General features: G+C 38.3%; 1 protein-coding gene across 4 annotated transcripts in view; it reads right to left on the bottom strand.

Moving 5' to 3' along the window:
* The window catches only part of VPS13D (vacuolar protein sorting 13 homolog D), an 85,531-nt gene that overhangs the window by 56,255 nt on the left and 17,413 nt on the right, over positions 1–11,863 (bottom strand). For 2 of the 4 annotated variants that reach the window (XM_069874838.1, XM_069874841.1), the window contains exons 21-34: positions 11,058–11,148; positions 10,629–10,755; positions 9,864–10,044; positions 8,965–9,147; positions 7,389–7,611; positions 6,982–7,192; positions 6,674–6,845; positions 5,842–5,954; positions 5,064–5,267; positions 2,842–3,107; positions 2,531–2,664; positions 1,725–1,880; positions 904–1,126; positions 152–226 (exon numbers count right to left, since the gene is read on the bottom strand). In XM_069874838.1, coding sequence (XP_069730939.1) covers positions 152–226; positions 904–1,126; positions 1,725–1,880; positions 2,531–2,664; positions 2,842–3,107; positions 5,064–5,267; positions 5,842–5,954; positions 6,674–6,845; positions 6,982–7,192; positions 7,389–7,611; positions 8,965–9,147; positions 9,864–10,044; positions 10,629–10,755; positions 11,058–11,148 — 2,359 coding nt within the window. The remainder of the gene's footprint in view (positions 1–151; positions 227–903; positions 1,127–1,724; positions 1,881–2,530; positions 2,665–2,841; positions 3,108–5,063; positions 5,268–5,841; positions 5,955–6,673; positions 6,846–6,981; positions 7,193–7,388; positions 7,612–8,964; positions 9,148–9,863; positions 10,045–10,628; positions 10,756–11,057; positions 11,149–11,863) is intronic. The other 2 variants (XM_069874839.1, XM_069874842.1) reach the window with 1 other exon arrangement.

Here is an 11,863-nt window from a genome sequence, read left to right as displayed (position 1 = left end):
GTAGAATGCCTACAATTATATGCCAACACAGAGCCAAAGTAAAGAAAAGCAGGGAATACTGCCCGTGCATCAGCTGCCTTGTAGTCTGAAAACGTAGCAAACAAGGAAATATGAACAATCTGCAAGGCTAACTAAGGATATTTGAGGTTACCTTGGCAGATCAAGAGAGCTTTACGACAATCTTCCATACTGAATCCCAACTCCTGGAGGCGAGCCAGCTGTACCTCTGTAATCAAACAGTTAACCAATCACAAACCTTTGACAGTTAACTACTTGTTTCTTTCTTAAAATTAAGATACATCTGTATGAAAAATTCTTTGTTTGAGATTGCAGCCGTGGAAAAAGCATAGGACTCAGCACTGCTTTTACAAAACAAGCTTGAAAAGCAAATCCCCAAGCCATCATGTTCACATTCTAAAATACAGGGCCTCATTTTGTTCTCCTGCAGAAAGCCAGCATAACCCCCTAAATTTTGGTTAGGAGTAAATCTTTCTTTTCAGGTAAGCAACTCTTCCTTCGGAACATAATTACTTGTCTACTGTGACCTCCCCACACAGCTCTCGAGTGTGGTAGCAGAGAAGAAAGGCTTTTTCACTAGGGTGTCTTTCCTTATCATTGTCAGGCAGCATTTCTGACCACACCTGATTTTTAGTTTGTGAAAAAGCAATGTCACCCAAACAAAAGATAGCTAGGCATGAAGAGATAACTGGTAATTGCAATGTCTTCCATTTCACTATCAGTTCAGTGAGTCTGAAGAGGTGCTCCCTCTCTAAAAACTTTCTACCTAAAAAGTATTCCATCGTGATGATTTAAAAATGACCAACAACGCTAAATAAAATTCAGTATATACAATCTCCTTTAGATATATAAAAAAAGGCTTCACTCCAAGAGTTAAAAACATACCTAGAACAGGATCCAGCACACGTTTGGCTGCCTCTGTGTTTTCATGTGGCAAGGAGGAAGCCTCATTCAGCAGCGCTGAACTAGGATTAGCAGTATTCTCTGCAGTTGGTACAGCCAGGTCGGGCAAAGCTGCACTTGTCTGCTGAGGAATGGACTTTGCAATTGCCAAGAACAATTGAACATCATTGTATGACAGCCTGATATCCAGTGCTTGCAACTGAATCTAAATGAAAAATTAAAATATAAGATCCGATCACCCTTTTCTATGTATTTTCTTGTATACTTTGGACATAAAGAAAGCTTTTCCCAAAGGAAGACAAAATTTAATATTTAATATTAAAATCTGATGACCACATTGTTTTAAAGCCCCAGTAATATAATTACTGAACTGGTTATTATTTACTAGCAACCAAAAGCATTAAAAGCATATAACAGTCGAAAAAAGACACTTTTGGTATAATGGTAAAAAGAATTACCTAATTGATTTCCCCTCCAACACTAACAGTGAGATACAGAAGATAAACCTTTTTCTTTCCATTATTAGTCTAATAAAGATGTCCAAGACGTCTATGTTATCAATCTACTTTTTCCTCCACTATTAATCTCTATAATATATGCCAGAAATACCTCCTTCATCACCACTGAGAGCACTTCTCACATGCTTGTTTCTTTGCCTTTTGCACCTCAGGAAAAAGATAACTTATTCTTTTCTCATATATTTAAAGGTGTTCTGCTGAATCCTTCAGCATAATAAAATCTGTGCAAGACCATCACCTAGGATTCTCTGGTGCACAGAGCTTTAGTCAGGCCTTTAATGTTACCTCTAGAATAGGAGGAAAATCTTCACTGTTGAAAGCATCCAACAGTCCTGAACCACTTGGGTAGGAAGCATTCCCAATGAGCTCCATCTGAATCTGTACTGGGTCAATAATAGACAGCGCGGTCTCTTGCTCATTTCCTAACCGGCATGAAAAAACCTGCAAATTAAAAATGGTTTCTTAAAAAAAATAGGAACCAAGAGAACAGGCCTGGCAAGAGCCTCAAAATCAAAGACTATCACAAACCATGAAATACAGCTAAACTGTTCTCTACAGACAATTCCTTTGTAAACTTGAAGATAGCAGAGATTCCAAAATCCATATGATTTATTCCAGCGCTTGCTATGCCGTAAGGTTCAGGAAAAGATTCTAATATGCAACCACATATTCCCTTTACAGCTAAGCTTAACTCCGCTACTCCTCCTCTTAGATCCAAAAAATGCTTCGTTCTTTGGTCTTCAGTAACAATTTCAGTTTTAACACATCTCTGCACAGCCTCTTCTGAGAACATTCTTTTAAACTTTCCTAATACACCATGTAACCCCCAATTCCGAGAATTCTTGTTGATCTCTTGCCTGATCTAGTGGGATTAATTAATTAATTGAAGTTAATTAGTAACTAGCAATAGTTTGAGATGACACTCAAGTTCTTAAAACTTCTGTAAAATGACATAATTTTATGAGGAACTAACAAAATTCAAAACTCACGTACGGACTACTCCTGTTGTATAGATATTTAAAGCAACGCGTCTTCTTCACAAGCACTTTTAATCTTAAACATTTTACAAAAGCCAAGTTACTTCTTCTTACCTCAATGCCAAACAAACTACCAGAGAAAGGACGATCTAACAGCTTGGGCTTGTAAGTGAGAACCGTAGTCCCCTTCAAAATAATTGCGTTGGTATCAAAACAAGACATGTCTTCAACAACCACAAATTCAGTCCCTTAACAAAACAAAATGACAAATAATTAACAGTGCAATTAGAAACACCACCAAGGTATTTTAATCATTTGTAGCAGGTTCCTTGATTTTCTGTCCTTTAACAAACCTGTTTTTCCACTAGCACATGGCTTTCAGTCATAAGAGCTCCTAAAAAAGCACTAGAAAAGAACACATTTACCTGTCACATTAACCTTAACTTCCAGCTGTTTCTCTGCAGACACAGGCAGTGATGAACGTTTTGTAACTACTCCACTTTTCACTGTTTTGGGAACTACAGCTACTTCACTGCTATAAGTTCGCTGCCGGGGAGAAGGGTGATTTTCCCGCTTTTTGGTGTCTCCAGGAGTATACAGAAAGTCATGAACAAGTAACAACCAGTCAAATATCAGGAAGACACGAAGATTGTTCAGAACCACTGTGAAACTGGAGGAATCCTTAGTAGACCTTTCAAGAAGAGAGAAAAACGCAAGTGAACTTTACATCTTGCACATACTTACAATGATGCAGAAAACTGTCGGTAACTAGTAAGAACTAGATGAAACTTTATAGGGATACATTGAGTTTACAGTGTCCGACCTTTAAAATACATAAGTATATTTAAACAGATTGCAATTCATCATGTTGCTGTACCCACAGAAACCCAACTGATCTTAAATGCATGAATTCTAAACTGTAATGGTAGAAAAGATTAATTGAAAAACTCCATGTAACAAGAAATCAACTTCTAAAGGCTCCTTCACTACCATTTACATTATCAATACTAATTTGCAAAATCTCAAGTTTTAAAACTGACCTTTTTAGTACTACTTTACATCTGTTTGGCATCAAACATAACACACTGCATGTGGAATTTAGACCTGGCTCTACATTCCTCTAAAATATTAGACTTAAAATGTGTTTCCTCTCACACTCTGACAGCGTTTTGTGGCACAAGAATTTTCTTTGTCATTCAGAAAAAATGCTACCCTTACTGAACTTTTAGCATTGCATTTTGAATATCTGATGAGGAGGGATAATAGTGTATGGCTTTGTGATCTGGAATACCAACTATATTCGGTCACGCTAACTGGAAAATCATCTCTAAGTGCGTAAATATCACAAAACAATTTTACATCCAACACATCCTGAACTATAAAATCCCCAAAAAACTGCAATTCCTTTGTAAGAGGCAGCCTGCCCACACTGCTTCCAACAGTAAAAGCCTTTAACGCCCCCTGGCTCTCCAGGGTTTTTCCAGAAGTCATGAGCCAGTAAAGCACTATCGCTGAGCTCTGCAAACGCTCACATCTAGTGTCAAGGATGCTCTCACCAGTAAAAACTTAACACATGCTTACAAGGCTACAATTTAAAAGCCTAACAGTTGGGAAGAAAATTCCAGAAACTACCACTCCTAAAGCAGATGAGGCGACACTCTGCAAACTGATCCCATTCCAGGCAGATACTGGATCAATAGGTACACAGGAACATGGCATTTCAGATTTATTCAAATCAAAATCCTGGTGTCTTTCTGAACACAAACATTAAGTGTTTAAGAGACCATCACGTTATCCAAATCTTTGCAACAAACTTCCCTCAATTATCTAAAGTTGGTTAGTTTTGATTTTTTTATGAACAAGTGTCTTCAACATTTTCTACTGGACTAAAAATAGTCACTCAACTTTTTTCTATGTGACTCCTGCAACTGCTTCAGCAGGCATCAATCTTATAAAAGAGCTAGAGAGCTGACTTTGGTCAGTGAACCTCATCAAAAGTGAAAGCAACACCTCCAGCCACCGCAATTCACCTCCTTTTTTTGGTTGTTAACACCATGGTGATACCGAGAAATATTGATATTGTTCCTTGTAGTCACGTTTTCAATATTAAATTTCAACAGAACAGATATCCACTGTGAAGTCTTTAAGCATTCCAAAGGGTTGGGATAAGGAGAACAGGGCAGGACAGAATACAGAGCAGACAGTACATATTGTTTTTTGAAAGAGGCGCCATTTCTGTATTTATTTATTTGATCCTCTCAGAAAAGGCAAGTGTGACACCTACTGGAAAACAGCTTTTGCACAACGTATTAAAAATTCTATAATATGGATTTATGTAAAGACACAAGTTATGGGCCAGACTTCTCAAGGAACAGGCACTACTGATTTTAATAGGCCAGAACTTCATCCAATACATTCACACATGCAAACCTAAATTGCAACAATTAGGGGAAAAAAAATAATCCAACAATGCCCAGTTAGTTAACAACTGTGGATTTCAATTTATCAAGTACCAATTACCCCAAAAATGTCTTCGGATTTAAATACAATGCCAGCAAGTTTATCTACATCAATAACAGCTACGCTAATACCAAGACAATCCTGACCATGTCATTATCAAAGCCAAACAAATCCCAGAACTACCAACCTGAAATGCAGTTCAATCTGGATTGCTCCCGGACTACTGGTATTCTTCGATGACTGGAAGATGCAATTGAACACATTCGGAGTGCCCGACTTCTGCCCAGCATAACGGGTGTCAAATGCCATCATGGAATGAGAAACCAAATTTACAGACTTTGTTCCATTTGAAGAGCTTTCAAAAAGCAACTTGGATTTCTTAAAATCAAACCTAGGAGAACAAAAAGCAAAACAATACATTTAAGAGTCTTGGAGCTCATTTATTCCTAGAAGTCACTTGTTTTAGAAGCATCCATAGTATAATGCTGATATCTTTCTTTTTCTTATTTTCTAAAAGAACTATAATCACATCTCATGCCACAGAGGTAGAAAGTAGATCTATATTCTATGTAATAAACATAGAATGGTTTGGGTTGAAAGGAACCTTAAAGACCACAAGGCTTTCCACCAATTAAAAAAACCCTAAACCAAACAACAAAACGATACAGCAGAAAATTATGAGTTTTTTAAGAAGAGCTTTCAACATTTTCTTAATCACAATACCACTCACCTCAGGCAAGCCACTAATGAACTGTGATTTCAAGGACAACTTGAGAGACACAGATGGTACCTTTTGAACGCTGTCAATCCCTTTCATCTCTCAGATCAGCTGAAACACTGAATTTGGACTCTATTTAAGAAATTCTATTTTGTTGCATTATTAAAACATAAGGTCATGTCTGGTTTTAATCCCTGTCGTATAATCTCTCAGATTAGCGAATTATTTAGGATAAGGTATTCAGTACCTGGCTAAAGAGCTGCATCCATCTTTTCCTTTTGGATCCATCAGTTCCAGACTCACATTGACCATGTCAATGAGGAATGACATAGAAGTATACACTTCTCCACTCAAAACTGTCTGAAAGTGGAAACACCAATACTCTTTTAAGAGCTTTCATTCCAAAATTCAAGGTTGCTATTTCACGCAAATGCAAACAGCTATAGATCTTTCTCCTTCCAAGAGTTTTATTAACCACTGGTGAGAAAACAATACAACTTTACATTTCACAACAGAGCAGCCTGCAGTTTGAAAACTGTCTATGAATCCATTTTCACACTGCTGTTCTATAGCTTCTCTGTTGTTAAACAAAATGCCACTGCTGTTGTTATCTTCCCCAAGAAACAAAACAGCCAACAATTATTTCAAACTCTTTCAGGCACCTTCTGCTTCACATATTTGCTTGGAAGCCCCATGAGATCAAGGACGAAATGTTCAACAACTTTGCTTTTCCTATTAATAATGGTAAATATTGATTGTTTCCAGGTGCTGCCCACACTCTTCCTGAAAGGACAGTTTTTGACAACAGGCAAACAGGTGATACCCCAGAACCTGCTCTTCTTTCAGATTTATAGGACAAAGAGAGGACAGTCATAAACATTCCACAATCTCATAAGTCAGCATTGCTGAATTCACAGGAGCATCTACAGACAAAAAGGGTCCTTTGCCATTCACCTGCTTGAATTTATTTCTTTTAAATCTACCTGGTAAACTACAAGAAACTCACAGATATTTCACCTAATCAGCCAAACCCCCAGATATTCCAAGACAGAATTGCACCTGCATATAGTTCCTCTTACATGAATTCTTGGATCCTGCAAATCATAAGGCCGCATGAACTCCTCTATGGGCTCCCCAAGGTTGTTTTCCAGCAGCCCACGTATCAGTTTGTACTTATTCAAATCCAGCGAGCAGTGCACCGAGGAGAGATTGCCATGTATCGATATGTCTGCAACTGCATGACTTAGCTCTCTACAACAAAGGAAAACACTTCAGTATTTCAAGGTGCTATAACACACCAGGAAATGCTTTAAAGACACAATAAAAGGCATTTAAAACACTGACTTTAGGCTGGTAGCATAAAGAGATCCTGTTTAGATAAACTCACTTGTCTAAGTTCCTCTCTACTTGTAACTTCAGCCTGAAAGGCTCTGTTAACAGGCTTCCTCCTGTCTGCCGAACGAAGTAGGATGGAAAGCTCAATTCTGCACTTGTATCTTCCACGGCCTTTGAATAATCTCTCTGATATCTTTCTGCAGCAAATATGTCCATGTCCTGCAGATCGACCACGATGCAGTCCAAAAGGCAGATGTGATCCTCTACAAGGGCAGAGGCAGAGAACGCATCAAGAAAGACAAAAAAAGGATCTGTACAAAACTAACACAACTCCATTTGAAAAGACAACTAGTCATTCTGGAAGTTATTCTGATTATTAGCATTTTTTTAATTCACACTCATCAACACCTGTACCTGCCAGATATCAAGCTCACGGCATTTCCCCTATTTATCACTTACCTGGGCTGTCAGAGTTTGGCACAACAGGTAGTTTTGACTGTTGCCCTTGTTGCTTACTCGATGTATTCGGCACAGGCTCACTCTTCAGCCTAGAAATGTTTGTTCCTGATGATTTTTTCATGAACAAGCCTTCCATCATTACTTTTGATTCATCGGCACTTGTTGTTTTCTTCGTGCTATGTTTTGGGGTTCCCAAAGGAGATGAAAATTGAACAGAATCCTGCTAATGAAAGTAATTTTGTAATTAACAAGACTTTCTTCAAATTCTAACGAACCAATACACCAAGGTTCAAGCTGCAACAAGTTCCTGTCTAAAAGCTAAACATGTATTTGAATGCCAGTATCTTTTCCTGTAGAAAGATGGCCAATTTTTTGCCCTACAACTTTAACAGTAGAGTAAAAGATTCACTATTAATAAAAAGTTTATATTCTTTTTAAAAGAAGTTTATTTCAGCAACATTTTCAAAAACGCTATGAAATCTTTCAATCCTTGCCCATAAGCTTTCCCTTCTGGATTTAATTATTAATCTCATTTGCGTTATGTGGGTTTTAATTATCATCTTTGGAAAAATTCCCCCGCAGCCATGATCAATGATTTTAAGATTAAAAATTTGAAGACATTTACATTGAATTTTATACTGTAAAGACAAGACTGAAAAGTACATGCAAAGAAAAACCACCACATCATCCACAAACCTACGAATTTAGGCAACAAATCCAAATTAACAGCTCCTCAGACATGCACAAAGAGCACACCACAACAAGTAAATCCAGTTCTTACAGAATTCAGCAAAGTCTTTAGAACACAAATATTACTTTTAACATATAAAAGAACATTTAAAGTGCTAAATTCCATAAGAAAATTTCCTTTTTTTAACAAATGAGGAGCACCTGAACACCACTATAAAGATGTGAGATACCTCAAATAAAACTGGATTCTTGTACGCATTGCCTTGTAAAATCAGATCCTCAAAACCAAACATAGGACAGATGAAAAATGAAAACAAAAACAAAGAAAAAACCCAAACCCCCTCCCGACCCCATTTCAAACCCCAAATTCCTACAGTGCTACATAAAACAGAATTTTAAAGTTGAAACAACATTATTATACATGCATTCTAAACTTCTAACATGAATTTAGGAATCTACCACTCATAAACCTTTAAGTATCTCAGCACACCAGACGAAACTCAGTACTACAGTCCAGTATCTCCTTACAGTAAAGGCATCGATGGAGGTAACAGACATACCACAAAACTTCTGTAGCAACTTAGTCCACTCGATTTCTGCTCGCTTTAAAATGGGATTAGGAGGTTCCCAGAACAACCATCCAATTTGTGGCACACATTAGATACAGAAAACCATCCCAGACTCGATGATCCGGTGGGTCTTTTCCAACGTGGTGATTCTACGATTCTATGACTCCTTACCCAAAATTTTGTGGCTGCATCTCTCAACAGCAACACCAACCATTCTCTGTCCTCTGCCTTAGCTTCACACGGATCAGTGTGTTTAGCAAGTCTCAGCCAATACAGATCTCTCCTTTCTGTTACTCACACTGCAGAAATGTTCTTACCTTGTTCTTTAATGAAAATGTACCCGGCATGCCCGCAAACAGGAATCTGTTCTTGACTTTCAGCTTTCCAAGATTAGCTACAATAAGACTATTTGACTTGGAGCTTTCAGGTATGAGCAGCACAGGAGCACCAGCCTCAATATCAAGAAGAACTCGGGAAGCTCGCTGTGCTTTATCTCGTACCTGGAAAGAGCAAAAAATTAATGAAAAAAAATAAACACAGGAAGCAGGCGATTATTTCACGCTGATTTGAACTGAATTCAGGAACGCTACTGTTTGATTTGCAAAATTGGGATGTGATAAAATTTTATAGCAAAAAAAGAACTCAAACTCTTGTTTTGATATACGCAAGTATTAACTGTCTTTCTTCTCATTATGCGAACAGACTTTTTAAACAAGGCTACTACTATTAATGATACTGATCACTCCCACATTAGGTTTTGTACACAACAGGCTATAGTTGCCATGATTATTTATGTACTCTATTGTGCAGAAGTTCAGCATCTGCTTTCCTCAGTCTACCAGCCATCATTCTTAATCAAAGACATGCACCTGAGTAGAACAGAAGGTCTCTTCAGGTATTGTAACCAGCTGGTGAACAACGGAGGAAAAGGCAAGATAAAATCTGTTTGTCTGGCACCACAAAGATAAGAAAACACCTGTAACAGCGCAATCCAGGTGCCAAAGCTTTAAGGCATGTACAGATTTGGTATTCAAAACTTTCAAACAGCAGCGGAACAGCGCTAAGTAAGGTCTGTTCATACTCCTCCTGTAGTTAAGAATATTCGCTAACATCAGAACTCTAAACCCTCCCATCATTTCAACTCTCTGACTTGATGCGCATAAATTTTATACTTCAAAAAAGAGTCTGGGAAAGAACAGAAAAACCCCAGACATACCGTTTGCCCTTCGATTGCTGCTCGTTGCCGCCCCAAGACATCCTGAAGCTGAGTAAAATGTTGGATGAAAGACACCACCTCTGCCTGGAAACGCTGAGTGTGCACGTACTGAACAGATGCCATGCGCAGAGTGACACGGATATCACACTCCCTCTGCAGCAACACATCTGGCCTCCCATACCTACAAGAATCGTTGAAAGTAAAACTTTTGGTGATTTTATGCACCTGAACAGTGGCTTATAAGGTCAGTACTTTACTATGTGATAATATGGAGACTCAACCCTGAATCAGTTTGCTGTTACGTTTAAAATTCATTGCATAACAACTGGACAATTCCTTATCTCATTAATTTCAGTGGGTAGCGGAGCGGGTGGAAAACCATGAAACGTCACAGGGTAAGAGCTACTGCTTTACGCAAAGCAGAAGAACTTCAAGAGCAAACAAAACCAAATCCTTAATTCAAAAATTAAATAAACTAATATCTTATCTTGAAATAAACTACCATCTTTCAAGAACAGCATCAGAGGGAAATAAAAAACTGTTTTTCCTGATTAGGCAGGTATATTGCAGAGCAAAGAAAAGATAAAAGTTGTGACTTTATGACTGAATACGTTCAAATTTTCATTTAAGTCACAAGCATCCAACGCAGAATCAAACAGACCTGACTGTTGGGGGGTTCATTTTGGGGGGATTGTTTGGGTTTTGGTTTGCTTTCTTTTGGGGTTGAAATATTAATATCGAGTAATCAGAAGTTAAAATTCATACTTTAAGATTTGGAAAATGAGTGCCTCTTCACCACTTGTAGTGAAACGTTCTCTGTAGAATTCTCCATGAGCTGTAAGGTCACTTAAGGACAGACTTCCAATACTTCCTTGCAGGGCTAAATCTCCCTCTGCGAAACAAAAGACACACTGTTGAGATCCAGTGGGAGGCGACCCTGTCCATGGCAGGGGGTTGGAGCTAAATGATCTTTAAGGTCCCTTCCAACCCAAATTATTCTATGATTCTATGATTTAAAACCAAGCCTGGAAAAACAGAGGGAAAAGCAGTGGGAAGAGAACGTGCATCTTCCCCAGGAACTAAACACACGAAACACCCACCAAGCACCAAAACAAAAGCATTTAAAATCCCCACTCTAGTGCACACCTCATTTATTTTAGACTGCACTCAACCTCAACCCTCCCAGCTACTCACCGATCACCTCCAAGTGAGCAGCAAGTTTTGACACGCTGGCTTTAGCCAGCTCACTAGTTGTCTTATTCAGCACTAGCGATAAAGAATGGACCTGGTGAAACAAAAAGGAACAGGCTGGTATTAAACAATATGACTTCACAGCTGTTAGTTTGTTTTCAAGGCAACTGCACTGTAACAAAAAATGGCAAATGAGAATTATCTGACTGGGAGACACTGGAGGAATGCAAGTTTTGGCTTCCTTGCTGGCACATTAACGGGTCTCCTGAGCAACTGAGACTGATCAGATCACTCACAAATCCTAGAACTGCTACCCTCATCCTTTTCCCTTTCAAGGTCTATAATAGATTTAAATTAGACTGCAGGACCTCTGGGATATAAAAATATACGTATATATACAATACATGCCAAATAGGAATATACTTTTTTTAAACAATACATGTTTGTACATACATATATATAGCCACAGATGTACATATATTTTTAAAAGTAAAAAAAAAATATTACATAGAAGAGCACAGTAACAATTTCAGGTCTTCTAACGCCAAAGCATCCTCACCATTTAAGAAATCACATTTAGTCTGTCTCCTGTGTTATCCCAAGGAAATAACAGTCACTGCCCACAAGACTTACACCTTCAACCTTAGACTCTCAGGCAGACTGGGTGGGGCTGGGAAATGGGTGACAAGCTCTTCCCATGAGAGCTCCATAGGATGAACGTGGAGCATTCTACTTCCCCCTCCCTTTCTGCAAAAGTTCTGTTATTCTATAACTTCTGTACCTTTTTTAACTACATCTACACACACTTT

Source organism: Phaenicophaeus curvirostris, chromosome 22 (genome assembly GCF_032191515.1).
Source record: "Phaenicophaeus curvirostris isolate KB17595 chromosome 22, BPBGC_Pcur_1.0, whole genome shotgun sequence".
Classification (NCBI taxonomy): Eukaryota; Metazoa; Chordata; class Aves; order Cuculiformes; family Cuculidae; genus Phaenicophaeus; species Phaenicophaeus curvirostris.
Note: the sequence above shows the minus strand (reverse complement) of the source record. Positions and strands in the feature narration are given on the sequence as shown.